Raw genomic sequence first — 20,054 nt, forward strand, 5'->3', positions numbered from 1 at the left:
AGCCCAGCCAGCCTGGCCCAGCAGGCAGGGCCAGGCTCAGCGTCCCCAAAGCACGGCCAGGCAGGAGCATCCCCAGGGACACAGGCGCTGCTCAGCCCCAGCTCCATGCCCAGGGCCTTCTGCTGCCACCAAGGCAGTGGCAGCCCCAGGGGCAGCAGGCACAGCAGCCCTGCAGCAGCAGGACACACAGACACGGCCCAGGCCTGCAATGCCAAAGTGCTCGTCTTTATTCAAGGCAGGAAAAGCAGCCCCTGCCCCAAAGACACCGGGGCTGGCACCACAGGGCTCCAGCCCAGCAGCACCCAGCAGGAGCAGCTGCCACTGCTGCTGCCAGCCCAGCTGGGCACGGCACAGCCACCGAGGCCAGGGGACATCAGTAATGGGGACATCAGCACATGGGGACATCAGCACATGGGTCCAGCAGCCAGAAGCGAGGGCCAAGTCCTGCTTCAGGATTTCATCCAAAGCGACTGCAAGAATAAACAGACAAGCACATCAGCTGGTGTAACTTTCCCTGCCACTGTGTCCTCTGCCCTGCAATGACCAGGGTGAGGTGCAGCAGAGTCAGGCTCAGGGGAGGTGAGGTGCAGTCCTTAGTGCAGCCAGGTTGCACCTGGGCTATCTCAGTGCTGATAGCCCTGGCTCCAGGTCTCTGCAGATGTAGTAAGTTTGGAACCATATCCTCAGTGCTGGCCATGGACAGGGGAAATTTCTCACTTAGGTGGGTTTGTTGAGTCCTCTGCAGAGCCTGAATGAGGCCCTGGGGACTGGGGGAGAGTGTGAAGGCCCTGGCTGACTTGGGGCTCCTGCAGTCTCAGTGAGAGGAGATCAAACCTTCAAGAACTATGCTCTCCTTTTGTGCTTCTCTCTCAGAGCATAAATGCAGGAGAATATTTATCATGGGCTGTCAAGAAAGACATTGATAACAGATCTTTCTGAGATAAAAAGAGGAAAATCTTTCTTCAGCCAAGGACTGGTCCTTACCTTCTGCAGCACACAAGATTTAGAGAACATCTTCCTGCATGATGCGTACCAGGAGGGCAAGAACGCCGGGAGCAGAATCCCCCTAGTCGCCTGCACACAATTGAACTGCCTGTTCCCATGGGGAAAGATACAGGGAACAATTAAAATATTACACTGAGAAGTCAGGCTGTAGTTATAGACAGTATGATGCTCCCTGGTGCTGGTGCATTTCAGGCCAAGAGAAGGGCTCAGATCCAATTCCCCCACAGCCACACCTCCAATTGCAATGTGTCTCACCTGGAAGGTCCCTGTCCCCCTAAACTGGAGGCACAGCAGAGCAGAGAGTAGAAAGGACCAGTGTGAGGTTAAGAAAGAGCCAGGATGTCTTCCAGCTGCATTCCCACCTCTGCCTGGATCAGCAGAGCTGGCAGGTCGGCATTTGTCACATTCCACCTCCCTGACCCACAAAATAAGCCAGGATTGTGTTTCCATGGGCTCTCTCCACCCCAAATCAGTGCCAATCTGGAAACTCACTCAGGAAACATCTTTGACCTCAGTCCCCTGTTACCTTTTCATCACTCCCACAAACACAGTCACTTCCAGGGACACTAAATTCCCACTGCTGGATGCTCACACTTTCCCCCATTTCCCCTCTTCCCTTCTCACCTGCAGCACCCTGGACCAACAGGAGGATCAGAGGGAAGAGCAGGAACAGGATCTTCATGGCTGCTGCTCCTCCGGGGTCTGCACAAGGCTGCAAAGGAAGACCAAGGTAATGGGGACAAGCAGGACCCTGAGTGACCAGAATTCAGGAAAGAGACCCCACACTCACCTGCCTGGAGAAGGTCTGGGTGTTGAGGCAGCAGCAAAGCCAAGAGCAATGGCTGTGTGCAGATGGCCTTGGGGCCAGGCAATGCTGCAGTGCCCCAAGCAGGCTGGGTTTATAGCAGTGCTGGTGGGTGGGACAGGCCCCAGTTGCTGCTGGCACAAGTGGCCTGGGCCAAGCCGGGAGTGCCCCATGGCTGTGGGGGTGCTGGGGCTGGCCCTGCTCCCTCCCTGCTGCAGGGCCAGAGGCTGAGGGGCCTCCTGGGGCTGTTGCAATCAATGGCACCGTTGTCCCCATGCAACACCTCTTGTGACACCCGCGGCACAGCGGCACCGGGCTGGGCAGGAGAGGGATGGGATGGACAAGAGAGGTGGGTTAGTGTTGGGTAGAGTAGAAATGAGGAAATGCTTTCCCTCCTTGTGGTCTCTCATTCTATCTCTTCCATACTCAGAGTGGGATGTGGAAGATCTGAGTGAATATTGCAATTGTGCTCAGATTTGTACACTGAGAGGAAAGGTTTCCCACTCATTTCACACCAACAGCTCTTTTGGGGAGTTTGGAAATGAGACGAAGAAACTAAAATTTCCTGCACTCCCTCTTGCCCTTTACTTCCCTCTGGGTGCCCTTGGTAAGCCCTGAGCTCGTTTTCCACACCTCCATCAGTCTGGCTCCAGATGTTCTGGGCCAAGGAGCCCCGGAGCTGGGGGAGCAGCATTTCAGTGCAGAGGGAAAGGGAGCTTGAGGGAGCAGCCCCAGAGTCAGTGCAGGACAGGTGAGCACAGCTGAAGGAAAAGCCAAGGCAGGCAGCTGTCCTAGGGTGACGTTATGATGTTTGTATCCCCATTAGTGTGTTCTGTTTATACTGGATATTGTGTTTGTTCCTTCAGGACTGGCTCTGAAGAGTGAAAGTTTTGTTTTGGTTTCTTATCAGCCTGCTCCCCCACTGCTGGCCGGACACAGAAACAGGGCAGTACATAGTGCTGCTTTTGCTTTTTCCTTGGCTTTTTGCTTTACTCTTGCTCTTGCTTCTGCTTTGCTACTGCATTGTTATTGCTTTTTCCTTCTGCTCATTCCTTAGTTCAGCTAAACTGTCCGAATTTTTCCCAGGACTGTTTTTCCTTTCCCGTTTCTGGAACCACTCAAACCTGCTCCGGACTGGGACCTGGGAAACACCGAGAGTTTGCACCTAATGGCTGCCCCAGCTACCCGAGCACCGGGGGGACTGATAACAGAGTGACCACCCCCAGGAGAGACTTTCTGAATTTGTCATCTTTGTCAGAGCGGTGATAAAGTGGTGCCATCCAGTATTGTTCATTTTGTGTGCTGCTGGGTGCTGTACCTGTTAAATAAACAGGTTCTTTCCACTTGTCTCAGGGGAATCTTTCACAAACACGTTGGGGGGAGCGGCCGTGTGAGTTTGGTTATGGAGGGCCCCCCCTTTGGAGATTCTCTCCCAAATTTGCCGTAAATCAGGACAGCAGGGATGGACTGAACATCCCTCACCGAATCCTTGAGGTCTGGAAAGCAATGGCAGTGCTGACATTTTTGGGGTCAGTCTCTTCCCCCAGGTAACAATTGACAGGACCAGAAGAAATGGCCTGAAATAGCACCATGGAAGGATTTGACTGGATATTAGGAATAATTTCTTGGCACAAACGGTGATGGTTGTTTAGAACATGATGCGCAGGGAAGTGGTGGTGTCACCATTCCTGCAGGGAATTTAAAAGCTGTGTGGATGTGGCACTTGAGCTCATGGTCTAGTATTGGGGTTGGATTTCTTGGGAGAATGGTTGGACTCAATATTCTCAGAGGTCTTTTCCAACATTAGAAATGTTATGGGTCTGATTCTTGAGAGGGAAAGTCTCCAGTGAAGCAGGCAGGTTCCCCAGCTGCTCCCAACCAAGCCCTGCAGCAGCAGGACACACAGACACGGCCCAGGCCTGCAATGCCAAAGTGCTCGTCTTTATTCAAGCCGGGAAAAGCAGCCCCTGCCCCAAAGACACCGGGGCTGGCACCACAGGGCTCCAGCCCAGCAGCACCCAGCAGGAGCAGCTGCCACTGCTGCTGCCAGCCCAGCTGGGCACGGCACAGCCACCGAGGCCAGGGGACATCAGCACATGGGACATCAGCACATGTGGACATCAGCACATGGGTCCAGCAGCCAGAAGCATGGGGCATTCATTTCTGCTTGGGAATTTCAGGGTCTCAGCCCCAGAGACTGCAAGAAGAGAGGAAACAAGCACATCAGCTGGTGTAGCTTTCCCTGTCACTGTGTCCCCTGCCCTGCAATGCCCAGGGTGAGGTGCAGCAGAGTCAGGCTCAGGGGAGGTGAGGTGCAGTCCTTAGTGCAGCCAGGTTGCACCTGGGCTATCTCAGTGCTGGCAGCCCTGGCTCCAGGCCTCTGCAGATGCAGCCAGACCTGGATCATGTCCTCAATGCTGCCTGAGAACAGGGAATATTTCAGTCCTTGGTGTCTTTGGCGAGTGGGGAGGCCCTGGCTGACCTGGGGCTGTTGCTGCCCCTCACAAGGCAGCTCCAAGCACTTTCCCATCCCTCCTCTCAGCTCAGGCTTCAATCCTGAAGGACCCTGAGCTTTTAGCTTCCCGAGGCCCTTAAACACCTTCTGCCATAACAGCAACTTTTGTCTTTCCAAAACTTACTTTTTGCAGCAAAAGAAGAACGAGGAACATTTTCCTTTGATGACAAAGGGGAACTTGCACTTCAAAAATCCACAGTATCCATTTTCTCTCTCACACTGTTTCTTGTTTGTTGGCTCCAAGGAGGATCCTGCTCAGTGAAAGAGGGCAAAGTGAGCGTGGCTTAAATGTCAAAAATATGTTTGGTTCCAGAGCAGCTGCTGCTGGCTCTGAGTCCCAGTCTAGTATGGAAACTGAGCACCAAACCCAACATTTTAAAGTCTCCATTTAGAATTAATTTTTTCTATGGCAACATGTCTGTGTGGGGAAAGTCAAAGGGAAAGATCAGCAGAATGTACAGGAGTTGCTGTGCTGGATCCTCAGCTGCCCAGACCTTCCTCACAGCAAATCCATCCCAAACATAATAAATACCTGAGAATTTTGGCAGATTACCAGGACCAGGAAAACCCCTCATGTGGGGGTTCCCACCTCAGCCATCTCCCCTCAGTCCCTCTCACCTGCAGCGCTGTGCACCAGCAGGAGGAAGAAGGGGAAGAGCAGGTAGAGGATCCGCATGGCTGATGCCTGTCCTGGGTCTTCTCGGGGCTGCAGAAGGAACCAAGAACCAAGAACACCAAGAACCAAAGCAGGGTCAAGGATTTAGGGGAATCTCTGTGCCTGGAGAGGCCAAGCTAAATGAGGTTTATCCAATGCTGTCCATTGCCCAAGCCAGCCCAAAGCTTGCTGCACAAACACCCCACACAATCCCCTGCAGTCAGGCAAGTCTTCCCAGCTCAGCTGGCAAGTATCCATCCTCAACTCCAGAGCATTCCCAGGATTCCCAGCCAGCCCACTCCCCATCCCTGTGCAGCACTGACCCAGGGAGGAGCAAGAGGGCAGGGAAGGGTCTTGGTGGGCTGGCAGTGACTGCCCAGTGACGTACCTGAGAAAGGTGTTGGTTCAGAGCACACCAAGGTCTGTCGGTAACAAACCAAGCTGGAACCTCTTGTGTGAAGAGTCCAGCTCAGGGAGTGTCCCTGTGCCCCAAGCAGGCTGGGTTTATAGCAGTGCTGGTGGGTGGGACAGGCCCCAGTTGCTGCTGGCACAAGTGGCCTGGGCCAAGCCGGGAGTGCCCCATGGCTGTGGGGGTGCTGGGGCTGGCCCTGCTCCCTCCCTGCTGCAGGGCCAGAGGCTGAGGGGCCTCCTGGGGCTGTTGCAATCAATGGCACCGTTGTCCCCATGCAACACCTCTTGTGACACCCACGGCACAGCGGCACCGGGCTGTGGGGCCAGCAGGGAAATCCTTGGGATGGGGACAGGAACTCGGGGGTGCAGGCACAGGAACCAGTGCAGCCCTGGGGGAACAGAATCCTTCTTGCATGGGCTCACAGGATCAACTCTGCAATGGTTTTGGGTTGGAAGGGACCTGAAAGAGCATCTCATTCCACCCCTGCCATGGGCAGGTACACCTTCCACTATCCCAGGATGTTCCAGGCCTTGTCTAAAATGGCCCTGGACAATTCCAGAGGTCCAGGGGCAGCCACAGCTTCTCTGGGCAATTTGTGCCTGGGACTGTCCACCCTCACAGGGAAGAATTTCTTCCCAACATCCCATCTAACCCTGCTTCCTGTCTTTGTGAAACCATTCCCTCTTCTCCTGTCCTTTTCCTATGTCTCTCCTTCTCTGGTTGAAGAACCAGTAGGCGTGGGATGTGCAAAAACTCACACAATATGGAAAATAACTTTGGACACTGCAAGAACATCTGATTAGACAACAGATCTGTGCACCTGCCATGTGAGGGGGATAAGCAAGGTTCTCTCTAGTGACTTTTCAGATAAAATGAGAGCAACACCAGGATAGATGACAAGTTCCCTAAACCAGGGGATCCAACTAAACTGCGCCTCCTTGTAATGCCAACCATGGTGAAGAAATACAAGCTGGATGCAGCCATCACTTGTGAATCCAGTGTGTTTGATGTCAGCCATGCCACTGGGAGAAGTGACAGTCCTTGCCAGACAGGAGGGTCTGTGCCATGTGCCCAAGTTGGCAACTCCTTCTCCAGGTGCTTGGAAGAACAATCTGATTTCCCCAAACTACAAGGGGCAAGGGGCTGGGGATTTGGAAGTGGAACATCTTGGCATTTTCTCATGAACAATCCTGAGATGTGAAGTCCCAGTGACAAGGTGACAATGATAAAAAATGTGGGAGATGGATTCTGGATGCTCAGCAGAAGCAGAGGCACCACCTGCACACATCACTGATGGTGGCTTTACTGGGATGTTTCTTGAAGGGACTCAGAAAAGGTTCCACTCTGTGTGAGAGCAGCAGGTTGGTGCTGGTTTCCAGCGAGCAGGGTCTGTGTGTGTGTCCGTGTGTCCCAGGATGTGTCCTTTCTTCCCAGGATGTGTCCCTGTGTCCCTGCATGTGTCCAGCAAACCACAGCACCACAGGGTCCTTACACAAGGGACGATGATGTATAGTGCTGGGTTGGAATTCTTGTCTTATGTGTCAGAAGAGGAAACCAAAGCCTCCTTTTCTCTGGTACAGGAGGAGAAAGAGGGAAAAGAACTTTTGGGCTACTGGTGACTCCAGCCTGGCCTTTGTGCTCTTCCCGTCCTGATGCTGCAAGGAGCAGCGGGAAGAATAATCATTTCTATCATCAAAAGTATAGAAAGATGGAGGAGTTAAGTGAGTCTACAGTGAAAATGTGCTGTGGATACTGAGTATTCTGTATGGATATAATACAGATGAAAGTGGACAAATCAAACCTTTTGATTCAGGTAATTATTTTACTCTTATCAAGCTCATGAATCACGTGTGCATTGCCTGTAGGTCTATGTTGTCCTCAATGACATCCCCCACACCACATCACTTTAAGGAATGGCTCCTGCTGCAGTTTTTGCAGCTGGGAATGGATCTGGGACCGGATCTGGGACCTTGGGATAAAGCTGAGGCAATTTTATTGATGAGGCTTTGCCACTATGTCCACAGTTCCCAGTCCATGTATTTCTGACATAGAAGTTGTGTCTGGAGAACAGATTGATATCTGGGCCTATAAACACCAGGACAAGGTTCCTGTTCCCGCAGAGGGAGCATCTGCAGGGCAGCCCCAGCACAGGCAGCCCAGGCAGCCTGGCCCAGCAGGCAGGGCCAGGCTCAGCGTCCCCAAAGCACGGCCAGGCAGGAGCATCCCCAGGGACACAGGCGCTGCTCAGCCCCAGCTCCATGCCCAGGGCCTTCTGCTGCCACCAAGGCAGTGGCAGCCCCAGGGGCAGCAGGCACAGCAGCCCTGCAGCAGCAGGACACACAGACACGGCCCAGGCCTGCAATGCCAAAGTGCTCGTCTTTATTCAAGGCAGGAAAAGCAGCCCCTGCCCCAAAGACACCGGGGCTGGCACCACAGGGCTCCAGCCCAGCAGCACCCAGCAGGAGCAGCTGCCACTGCTGCTGCCAGCCCAGCTGGGCACGGCACAGCCACTGAGGCGTGGGGACATCAGCACATGGGGACATCAGCACATGGGGACATCAGCACATGGGTCCAGCAGCCAGAAGCGAGGGCCATGTCGTGCTTGGGAATTTCAGGATTTCATCCGAAGCGACTGTAAGAAGAAAAGAGACAAGCACATCACCTGGTGTAACTTTCCCTGCCACTGTGTCCCCTGCCCTGCAATGCCCAGGGTGAGGTGCAGCAGAGTCAGGCTCAGGGGAGGTGAGGTGCAGTCCTTAGTGCAGCCAGGTTGCACCTGGGCTATCTCAGTGCTGGCAGCCCTGCACAGATTCAGCAAACCCTTTATCATGTCCTCAGGGCTGCCCACAGGACAGTGAAGGCTTCACTCTTTAGAGGCTTTGGTGAGTGGGGGAGCCCTGGCTGACCTGGGGCTGTTTCAGCCCTACTCTTGGAAGCCCAAAACAACACAAGGGCTTTACCCTTCTCTTTTGGGCCTCTTTGACTAATTATAAAAGCAGGAGATATTTTATCAGAGGCTGGCCAGAAAGAAATTAGTAATAGATCCCTCTGGGGAAAAAGGAGGAAACTCTTCCTTCAAGCAGAGATTTGGTCCTTACCTAATGCAGCACACTTCAACTGTTGAGCATCTCCCAACAGCTCTCATAGGGTAGTTACAACGCCCAAAGCTGCAGAATCCACCTCTGCGCCTGCATGTAATTATATTTCCTGTTTCCATGGATAAAAGCACACAAAAAACAATTACAGCAGCAACAATAATAATAACAATAACAATATTAATAATTTTAATAACAATAATAATAATTCACTCAGCTGATGGATAATTAGTGTCACATTTGAGCTCCAGGAAATGTCTCCACTCAAAAAACTCTGTGGCTCTCAGTCGTCCCTGAGAAGGGCAAGAGACTCCCAGAAAGGAAGTTCTGGATGCAGGTTTGGGGCCTGAAATCTTCCTGACCCACAGAACAAGGCAGGATTCTGTCTCCACGGCATTTCTCCCCCCCAAATTGCAATTCAGTTGGAAACACATTGGAGAAACCCCTTTGACCTCAGTCCTCCATTATCTTCTCAACACTCCCACAATCACGGTCTCATCCAGGGACACTCAATTCCCACTCCTGGGTGCTCACACTTTCCCTCATTTCCCCTCTTCCCCTCTCACCTGCAGCACCGTGGACCAACAGGAGGAGCAGGGGGAAGAGCAGGAACAGGATCTTCATGGCTGCTGCCTCTCCTGGGTCTTCACAGAGCTGCAGAGGGGACACCAAGGTAATGGGGACAGGCAGGACCCCAGGTGGGGCAGAAACCTGGGCTCTGTGGTTCACCAAACTGCAGAGGGGCTGCTTCCCAACTACAGCAGATGATATTTCCTCTCCATTTCTCTTTAAACACAATTCTTAGTTTTGTGCCACTCTCCAAACTTTGAGTGTGTTTCATGTCTGTGTTTCATGTCTTTGGGAGTGTTTCATGTTTCATGTTTCATGCCTTTTGGAAATTGATTACCTCAACTGATTTTTTTAATTCATTTCCTGGATGGTTTCCAAAGATCTTTCCTCAGAGAAGGGGCACCAGACCTGGGGCCAATTGTTTCCCATCCATTGAAAATACATGGCCAGTGAAATGTGGGGGATAACAGAGGAAAAATTGCTACTGAATGTTATGGGACAAGCTCTCTTTCAGTCCTTCAGGTTTCACTGAGCTCAAGAAATCCCTCCCAGCTCAGCTTGACAGTGCCTATCCCCAAATCCAGAGGATTCTCAAGATTCCCAGCAAGGACATTCCCCAGCCCCACACTTGCTGCCCCTCTCCTGGGCAGCACTGACCCAGGGAGGAGCCAGAGGGCAGTGAAATGCCCAGAAATGGGAACAGAAATCAACCTTTGCAGCTACGGAAAACCTGAAATGATGGGAAAGCTCTGTACTGCTGGACACTACAGGAAAAGACTCTCCTGACTTTCCAAGGGAAGCCTCATTCCGCCAGCAAAGAAGGTCCTGGGTCCCTCCTGCAGCATCAAGGCACTGTTCCAGACTATCCTGTACTTAGGAAACTTGAGTTTCACCTTCCACATATTCTTAGACTCACAGGAAGGCTTTTGTTGTTTTTCCCAAAAAATCTCTGCTGGCCCAAGTTTACCCCTAGAGACTTCCAATAATTTTTCCTTTAGGAGATGCTGCTCTGTTGGGCTTTGAGCTGAGACCCTGAGTGGGCAGAATTCCAGGGAAAGACCCCACACTCACCTGCCTGGAGAAGGTCTGGGTGTTGAGGCAGCAGCAAAGCCAAGAGCAATGGCTGTGTGCAGATGGCCTTGGGGCCAGGCAATGCTGCAGTGCCCCAAGCAGGCTGGGTTTATAGCAGTGCTGGTGGGTGGGACAGGCCCCAGTTGCTGCTGGCACAAGTGGCCTGGGCCAAGCCGGGAGTGCCCCATGGCTGTGGGGGTGCTGGGGCTGGCCCTGCTCCCTCCCTGCTGCAGGGCCAGAGGCTGAGGGGCCTCCTGGGGCTGTTGCAATCAATGGCACCGTTGTCCCCATGCAACACCTCTTGTGACACCCACGGCACAGTGGCACCGGGCTGTGGGGCCAGCAGGGAAATCCTTGGGATGGGCACAGGAACTGGTGGGTGCAGGCACAGGAACCAGTGCAGCCCTGGGGGAGCAGAATCCTTCTTTCACAGAATCACCTCTGCAATGGTTTGGGTTGGAGGGGACCTGAAAGATTATCTCCTTCCACCCCCTGCCATGGACAGGGACATCTTCAATTATCCCAAGATGCTCCAAGCCCCATCCAACCTGGCCTTGAACAGTTACAGGGATGCTGCAGCCACAGCTTCTCTGGGCAACCTGTTCCAGGGCATCTCCACCCTCACAGGGAAGGATTCCTTCGTAATATGTTTGATTTAAACTCTGTTTATGTGAAAACGTTTCCTTCTCTCCTATCCTTTTCTCACCTCTTCTGATTGAAAAACCAGCTGATGTGGGATATTCAAATAGTCCCAAAATATGGAAAACAACTTTGGACACTGCAAGAACATCTGATTAGACAACAGATATGTGCACCTGCCATGTCAGGGGGACAAGCACGGTTCTCTCTCTTGGCTCTTCAGATAAAATGAGAGCAACCCCAGGATAGATGACAAGTTTTGTAAACCAGGTGATCCAACTAAACTGTGCCTCCTTGTAATGCCAACCAAGGTGAAGAAATATAAGCTGTATGCAGCCATTACTTGTGAATCCAGTGAGTTTGATGCCAGCCATGCCACTGGGAGAAGTGACAGTCCTTGCCAGACAGGAGGGTCTGTGCCATGTGCCCAAGTTGGCAGCTGCTTCTCCAGGGGTTTGGCAGAAAAATCTGGTCCCCCAAACTACAAGGGGCAAGGTGCTGGGGATTTGCAAGTGGAACATTTTGTGATTTTCTCATGAACAATCCTGAGATTTGAAGTCACAGTAACTAGGTGGCAATGATAAAAAATGTGGGAGATGGATTCTGGATGCTCAGCAGAAGCAGAGGCACCACCTTCTGGTGGTGGAAACTCATCATTGATGGTGGCTTTACTGGGAGGTTTCTTGAAGGTATTCAGAAAAGGTTCCATTCTATGCCAGAGTAGCAGATGGGTGCTGGTTTCCAGTGAGCAGGGTTGGTGTGTGTGTCCCTGCATGTGTCCCTGTGTCCCTGCATGTGTCCAGCAAACCACAGCACCACAGGGTCCTTACACAAGGCAGGATGACAGAAGGCTCTGGGTTGGGAATCCTTGTTAGAGGTGTCAGAAGAGGAAACCAAAGCCTCCTTTTCTCTGGTGCAGGGGGGAAACGGGAAAAAGAACTCTTGGGCTATTGGTGACTCCAGCCTGGCTCCTGTGCTCTTCCCGTCCTGATGCTGCAAGGAGCAGCAGGAAGAATAATAATTTCTATCATCAAAAGTATAGAAAGATGGGGAATTTAGGTGATGCTACAGTGAAAATGTGCCCTGGATAGTGAGTAGTCCATATAGATATAATGCAGATGAATGAAGAAAAAGCAAATCTTTTGGTTCATGTCATTATTTTACTCCTATCAAGCTCATAAATCACATGTGCATTTTCTGTAGGTCTATGTTGTCCTCAATGACATCCCCCACACCACATCCTTATTAAGGAATGGTTCCTGCTGCAATTTTTGCAGCTGGGACTGGAGCTGGGACCTTGTAAGAATGCTGAGGCTATTTTATGGATGAGGCTTTGCCACTATGTCCACAGTTCCCAGTCCATGTATTTCTGACATAGAAGTTGTGTCTGGAGAACAGATTGATATCTGGGCCTATAAACACCAGGACAAGGTTCCTGTTCCCCCAGAGGGAGCAGAGGGAGCATCTGCAGGGCAGCCCCAGCACAGGCAGCCCAGGCAGCCTGGCCCAGCAGGCAGGGCCAGGCTCAGCGTCCCCAAAGCACGGCCAGGCAGGAGCATCCCCAGGGACACAGGCGCTGCTCAGCCCCAGCTCCATGCCCAGGGCCTTCTGCTGCCACCAAGGCAGTGGCAGCCCCAGGGGCAGCAGGCACAGCAGCCCTGCAGCAGCAGGACACACAGACACGGCCCAGGCCTGCAATGCCAAAGTGCTCGTCTTTATTCAAGGCAGGAAAAGCAGCTCCTGCCCCAAAGACACCGGGGCTGGCAGCACAGGGCTCCAGCCCAGCAGCACCCAGCAGGAGCAGCTGCCACTGCTGCTGCCAGCCCAGCTGGGCACGGCACAGCCACCGAGGCCAGGGGACATCAGCACATGGGGACGTCAGCACATGAGGACATCAGCACATGGATGCAGCAGCCTGAAGCATGGGGGAGGTTCTTCTCTGGAATATCTTGTTCTCAACCCCAGATTCTGCATAAAGAAAGTAAACAAGCACATCAGCTGGTGTAGCTTTCCCTGCCACTGTGTCCCCTGCCCTGCAATGCCCAGGGTGAGGTGCAGCAGAGTCAGGCTCAGGGCAGGTGAGGTGCAGTCCTTAGTGCAGCCAGGCTGCACCTGGGCTATCTCAGTGCTGGCAGCCCTGGCTCCAGGCCTGTGCAGATGCAGCCAGACCTGGATCATGTCCTCAGTGCTGCCCAAGGACAGGGAATGTTTCCCTCTTTGGTGTCTTTGGTGAGTGGGGAGGCCGTGACTGATGTGGGGCTCCTGCAGCCTCTCTCAGGTCAGCTCCAAGCACTTTCCCTTCCCTCCCCTCTGCTCTGCCTTGAATCTTCAAGAGTGCTGAGTCTTTAGCTACTCAGGGCCCCTTAAACAACATCTGCCTTGACAGCAGCTTTTGTAGGTTGAAAACTTACTTTTTGCAGCAAAAGTAAAACGTGGAACATTTTCCCACGATGACAAAGGGGAAAGAGCAGTTGAAAAGTGAGCAGTATCCCTTTTCTTTCTTACATTGTTTCTCATTTTTTGGTCCCAAGGAGGATCCTGCACAAAAAGGAAAGAGGGCACAGTGAATGTTGCATAAAAGTCAAAAATGTGTCTGGTTCAAGTGCAGCTGCTACTGGCTCTGAGTCCCAGTCTTATATGGGAACTGAACACCAAAACCAAAATTTTAAACTCTCCAGTCAAGAGCTCATTTTTCTACAGTAACGTGTGCATGTGGGGAAAGACAGAGGAAAAGATCAGCAGGATGTACAGGAGTTGCTGTGCTGGAGCTCAGCTGCCCAAACCTTCCTCACAGCAAGTCCCTCCAAAATGTCATAAATACCTGAGAATTGTGGTTGCTTACCAGGACCTGGAAAACCCCTCAGGTGGGGGTTCCCACCTCACCTCCTCAGCCCCCTCCCCTCTGTGCCTCTCACCTGCAGCACTGTGCACCAGCAGGAGGAAGAAGGGGAAGAGCAGGTAGAGAATCCGCATGGCTGATGCCTGTCCTGGGTCTTCTTGGGGGGCTGCAGAGGGAACACACCAAGAACCAAAGCAGGGTCAAGGATTTAGGGGAATCTCTGTGCCTGGAGAGGCCAAGTTAAATAAAGTCTTATCAAATGTTGTCCATAGCCCAAGCCAGCCCAAAGCTTGCTGCACAAACACCCTGCACAATCCCCTGCAGTCAGGCAAGTCTTCCCAGCTCAGCTGGCAAGTATCCATCCTCAACTCCAGAGCATTCCCAGGATTCCCAGCCAGCCCACTCCCCATCCCTGTGCAGCACTGACCCAGGGAGGAGCAAGAGGGCAGGGAAGGGTCTTGGTGGGCTGGCAGTGACTGCCCAGTGACGTACCTGAGAAAGGTGTTGGTTCAGAGCACACCAAGGTCTGTCTGTAACAAACCAAGCTGGAATCTCTTGTGTGAAGAGTCCAGCTCAGGGAGTGTCCCTGTGCCCCAAGCACGCCGGTTTTTCCCCATTTCCAGGGGGTGGGGCTGGCACAAGTGGCCTGGGCCAAGCCGGGAGTGCCCCATGGCTGTGGGGGTGCTGGGGCTGGCCCTGCTCCCTCCCTGCTGCAGGGCCAGAGGCTGAGGGGCCTCCTGGGGCTGTTGCAATCAATGGCACCGTTGTCCCCATGCAACACCTCTTGTGACACCCGCGGCACAGCGGCACCGGGCTGTGGGGCCAGCAGGGAAATCCTTGGGATGGGCACAAGAACTGGTGGGTGCAGGCACAGGAACCAGTGCAGCCCTGGGGGAGCAGAATCCTTCTTTCACAGAATCACCTCTGCAATGGTTTGGGTTGGAAAAGACCTGGAAGATCATCTCATGCCAACCTCCACCATGGGCAGGGACACCTTCACTCTCTCAGGTTTCTCCAAGCCTTGTCTTACATAGCCTTGAACACTTCCAATGATAGAGTAGCCACAGCTTCTCTGGACAACCTGTGCCAGGGCCTCACCATCCTTAGAGTCAAGAATTTCTTCCTAATATCCACTGTAACCCTGTCGTCTGTCAGTTTGAAAGTTTCTCCCTTTTGATGTCGCTCCAGACCGTGGCCCAAAGTCCTTCTCTTACTCTTTTTCATCTCCTTGAGGCACTGGGTGGGGATTCAAGGTCTCCCCAACCCCTTCTCTTCTCCAGGCTGGACACCCCCAGATAACTTGATCTCTAAGGTTTATGTTTTGGTATGTATGAGTATGCTTTTTGAGTAAGGCAGAAAATGAAAAACCCTTTTGAGCCTTCTGCTCTGTAACTCCATCACTGGGCAGAGTTTTGCTGCCAAAACCGTCACCCTGAGACAAATATGAAATATTTGAAATATTAAGGCTGAATATTGAATAATAATGAAATATTAAGGATGCCACGTGTTTTGGAGAAAAACAGTTGCAGGATAAGAGGCATCTTTGTAGCAAGTGGGAGGTGGATGAAGTTCCCCAGTGAAACAGGATGGTTGCAAATGCCAATAAGCAGCAACCTGGCATCTCTGTCGTGTGCTTCATACCCAGCTGGAAATTTGGAATTGGCCAGGGCGGCATCCTTGGATAGAGAAGTCTTTACCAGTAGAACCAGAGACACTCCTTATGCACACACATGTTCATGGATCATGATCATGGACGCATTTTCCACAGAGGGTGAGGTCAGCCTCAGTAGAGGAAAGCCATCCTAACCTCCAGTTGTGTCCAGCTGGGTGGAGAGGAGAAGACCCCCAGCTCCCACCCTGCAGGGCTACCCAGGTTACCCATCTGATCCAGAGGGCCCCTTTGTGATGTCACCTGGACAGCACACCTGGGCAATCTATTTTCCTCTAAGGTCCACAAAGGTGTCCTTGAGGTGTCCCCATGGGATCATCCCAAGTGCTCATGAGGGCCAGGCAGTCCCTCAGTGCCCTGTGGCGGGATGGGGTGTGGAGCAGCACAGCTCCCAGCTCCTGGCAAGGAGGGTTACACTGGGCCCAGGACCTCCAGATGGGGAATGAGGGGTTTTAACCATTCCTGTTTTCCCAAGAAAAGGTTTTTGCGCAGTAAGAAATAAGGGATTTTGGCATCTGAACACATTCTGACAAAGGGAAGCTGAGTTTTTTCAGCCAGGCTTTCTCTTGGCACTGAAGTTAAGGGCTGTGTAGACCTGGAGAGATGTATGGCTCAGAAAAACTCAAAGTAAGGATCAGGTTGCACCATAAATTGTTGCCCTCTGGGGTTTGTGTGTCAAACCCCAGGCAGAATCATGACACATGTTTCAATGACCAATGCTAACCAACAATTTATTTAGAAGGAGGGAAAGCAATGCAGAACACATTTGGATTTACTCTATATTTTAAAGCCTTTTGCATGTGAAAGGAGTGTGAGGCTTTGCAGCAGGATCCAGTGGGTTTAGGAGTAAGGAGATTCCAAGCAAATTTGTAGGCTTAGAAGAAATTTTCATTACTCTTCAATGAACGGCTCATCAACATCTCTTACATTCCATGGCCTGCAGAAAGAAAAAAAAATCAGATTTTCATTCTGCTTATATTCCCTCCCCACTCACTCCCAGCCCATGCTTTTTTTCCTCCTGGACACAAATTCTTCCCAAAATAGTTCATGTCATTTGTCGTCATGTTGGGACATGCTCTATGCAATCATACCTGTGAGTAAAGAGACTGTTTTCCTAATGTTTAGGAAAAGCAGGGAATTAAATTTATATCCCTAGATTTTGGGGTGAGCTCATTCATTCCTGAGTAAAAATAGAAGGCTGTTTCTCATATGATAATTTAATTTTGCAACAAATTTTACCACAGAAACCTCACCCTGTGCCTGAGAGCATTCTCCAAATGCTTCTTGGGCAACATGTAACATTTGAGTCAACACAGAACACTTGACTGTCCTCATGGCATAGTATTTTTTTCCCCTTATTCCTAATTTAAATATTCAGGAACACCTTGGGGTTTAGGAGACATTTACTATTTACTATTTCTCTGCTCATCCTGCAGATGAGCCTTGGTGAACACCAAACTCACGGTTTGCAGCAGGAGCGGAACCCAAAGCAACTTCCAACTTTAACCAGGTGGAAGGGACATCCTCCAAAGTGACAGCTCCCTCCTCTGCAGAAAAGCATTTCCCTCCGGGGTGAAGACAAACCTGCAACCAGAATAAAATGTTTCCTTCCCCCTTGCTCCGCAGGGCAGGGAATTGCAGTGGAAGGGTTTCTCATTCCTTGAGCTGTCTTTGTCACAACCTTGGCTGGTTTATTTTTGTTTTCAAATTCCTTGAGCTGTCTTTGTCACAGCCTTGGATGTTTTGAAAGGTTGTGTGGGCAGTGAGGTTACAAAGAAGGTCTAGCACAAGCACTGGGCTGATTGATTAATTCCTGACTGGCTTCTAGCAATTTGGAACAGAAGTAGTTAAAACATGCTGGGGATTTTTCTTCAGGTGCACAAAAATCCTTTTCCAGCATCTCTTTCCCATCTTACCTGGAGAGACCTGGAGTGCCAAGAAGAGGAGAGAAAAGAGCAAACAAAGGGTCTTCATGGCTGAGGATGTGCTGTACACTGTTGGGAAAAGGACCAAGGAAGATGTAAGAGACAGTCCCTGGGATCTGCAGTCTTCTGAGATACACACTGTGTTAATAACAATTACATTTATATTAATTTTTTCTTCAAGCTTTCAAAAATAATCAGTAAAACCCTGACTATTGTGTGGGGCAAAATGTTTTCAGGACATGGGATCATTAAGTTACTTTAATAGTTTTGTTGCTCAGACTTTTTTTCCATTTTGCAAATATTCCTTAGCCAGAACAGAATCATGGAATCCCAGAATGGTTTGGATTGGAAGGAACCTTGAAACTCATCTTGTTCCAACCCCCAGGACTGAAACACCTTCCACTAGACCAGGCTGTTCAACGTCCCATTCAACCAGGTCTTAAATACTTCCATAACTTTATTTTTAGCTAAATGATTTTATCTAGTAAATAAACAACATAAAGCAAAATTAGGTGCTAATACTGTAAAAATTACAAACTTCAGGGGAAAAAAAAGTTCATTTTGTAAATCAAATTTATCAAGAGGTCAATTTGCTCAGCATCTCCAGTCTTGGTCTACAGGCAGCAGTTCTAGAAAGGAAATGTGCAATCAAATCAATTCCCATTTGAAAAGAAAATTTTAAAAGTAAACATATGATACCTTCATTGGAAGAGTTTAAACTTTTATTAGGATTAATTTTATAGGATAAGATAGTCTAGAAGGGTGCTTATGGACAAAGAAGTGGCAGTTAATATCTCATATTAAGAACTATTAGGAATTTGGAAGGTTCTGATCTGTCACAAATTATGGTCTCTCAAGCAAGGAATGGAAATGAGATTGTGCTGAAATGTCCTGTTGCTGAGAACAGAATTGATAGAGGGTGAACCAAAACTGTTTCAAAATTAGTATTAGAAGCTTACACAAGCTTCTATACATTTGAAAATATCAGGAGAAATAAGGAGACAAAGTGAACAGTTCTGAAATTGAAATAAGGGTTTAACGTAGAGACATAAATAAAAAATACAATAAATAAAATATGTATTATATACATCATTAAAATATATAAATATATAAACAATGTTTAATTTTATATCTCTTATGCATTACAGAAATATTGTATGACTATTTATAATATGTTTATATTCAAAGGCTATATATTTAATGGAAATATATAGATATAAACATGTAGATTTCCACTGAGAGGTCACCAATTTCACTGGACCATAGACCTCCCAAAAGCAACCCGAACCAATCAAACATTTATTTTTCCTAGGACTTAGGAGGCAGAAAATTTTATTAAAGCATTCTAGGTATTAGCATATATTTGAATCACTTATTCAACATGTTGAATTTTCTGAAATCTTAGTTTACCATTTTAGTTACATACAAATTAAAGTTAATAACGCAGAGGTTTGGGAGTTGGATTTTTGAGGAAAAAGCAAAAGCTGACATTGAAAGAAAAGAACTGAGACATTACCAGGTATCAGGTGAGCCCTGAAGCCAAACAAGACTTGCTCTTGGTCTCTTCCCTCCTGAAGACTTCGGCTCTGGGACTGGGATGCTCTTTTATAAGGTGAGTCCAAAAAGAGACTGACAAGTGCTTTCTCTTCTGAGCCATTCATTGAGCCAATCCAAAAATTGCTCTTTTTTTTTTTTCTGGTGGCTTCTAATCCAACCAGAAACCAGCTGCTTTTCATTTCTCAATGATAAAATAGGGTTTGAGCTTTTTTCCTGGAAAATCCCATGTTTTTCATGCAATACCTCTTGTGACACTCCAGTTTGTGTAAGATACGTTAACCCACCATGGTATGTGTCAAACATCTTGGGACATAGGTTGAACTCTCCCTGCCTAAGAGCAACTTCAAACCTTACAAGACAAAGCATCTGTGTGTTCCCTGCAATCCCAGTTAATTTTCTGTTCCATAAATACAGAATATAAGAGCACAGAATGGATATGTGGATCTAAACCAAATGTCCATTGGCTTCCTGGCCAGTGGCCACTGAAGATAACGGGGTGAAACAAGATGTACCCAAATAAAGTGAATACATCATGGTCATGTCCCTGGACAGACACCCTTCCAGTTGATGGGAAATATGTAAATTTAGGCAAATCCAGTGCCAGAGGATGTCTTTGGGCCCTCAGGCCCCAAAGCTCCTGCTTGAGCTTTTGTCCCCAGGACTCTGGTTGATTTTTTGATTCTTCTGCCTTCCACAGGGCCTTCAGTTGATCATTCCAAAACCAGATTATGCCTTAGATGAGCATTTAGTTTTTGGTTATCTGCTCTCAGTCTGCCAGCTGCCTCTGCTTCTTCTGCCATGGGAAGTAGTGCCCAACTTCTGCATGGATGGAGCACCTCTGCTGTGAAGAGATGGAGAGAGCTGGGGGTGTTCAGCCTGGAAAAGAGAAGGCTCCAGAGAGACCTTAGACTCCATCTTAGTATCTAAAGGGGTATTATGAAAAGGAGGGAGAGGGATTTTTTATATGGGCAGATAGTGACAAGACAAGGGGAAATGGTTTTAAACTGACAAAACCTGGCTTGCATTAGATGTTAAGAAGAAATTCTTCCCTGTGAGGGTGGTGAGGCCCTGGCACAGGTTGCCCAGAGAAGCTGTGCCTTCCCCATCCCTGGAAGTGTTCAAAACCAGGTTGGATGGAGCTGGGAGCAGCCTGGGATAGTGGAAGGTGTCCCTGTCTACACTGGGGAGGTTGGAATGAAATGGTCTTTAAGGTCACTTAGAATCTAAACCATGCTATGTTTCTATTATTCTAAGATATGAAATGCTTTCTCAGATCATATTTTACTTTAAACTTCCC

The 20,054-nt window shown here is 49.8% G+C and overlaps 1 protein-coding gene across 1 annotated transcript; it reads right to left on the minus strand.

Annotated features, from left to right (window-relative positions):
- Window positions 1-16,166: 16,166 nt before the first annotated feature.
- On the minus strand, window positions 16,167-17,249 carry LOC136554151 (gallinacin-2). The gene is made up of 3 exons (XM_066545952.1): window positions 17,192-17,249; window positions 16,739-16,859; window positions 16,167-16,212 (listed from the first exon to the last, which is right to left on the minus strand). The coding sequence occupies exons 1-3, from the start codon at window positions 17,247-17,249 to the stop codon at window positions 16,167-16,169; spliced, it is 225 nt and encodes a 74-aa protein (XP_066402049.1).
- Window positions 17,250-20,054: the final 2,805 nt, after the last annotated feature.

This window comes from Molothrus aeneus, chromosome 3 (genome assembly GCF_037042795.1).
Source record: "Molothrus aeneus isolate 106 chromosome 3, BPBGC_Maene_1.0, whole genome shotgun sequence".
NCBI classification, from domain to species: domain Eukaryota; kingdom Metazoa; phylum Chordata; class Aves; order Passeriformes; family Icteridae; genus Molothrus; species Molothrus aeneus.

What these genes read in the sequence shown, in the direction of transcription:
- LOC136554151 (XM_066545952.1), bottom strand. Translation starts at nt 17,249, where the DNA reads ATGAAGACCCTTTGTTTGCTCTTTTCTCTCCTCTTCTTGGCACTCCAG. An exon ending in GGCACTCCAGGTCTCTCCAG is followed by an intron (nt 16,860 to 17,191) that starts GTAAGATGGGAA and finishes TTCTGGTTGCAG; the next exon opens with GTTTGTCTTCACCCCGGAGG. An exon ending in TTCCGCTCCTGCTGCAAACC is followed by an intron (nt 16,213 to 16,738) that starts GTGAGTTTGGTG and finishes TTCTTTCTGCAG; the next exon opens with GCCATGGAATGTAAGAGATG.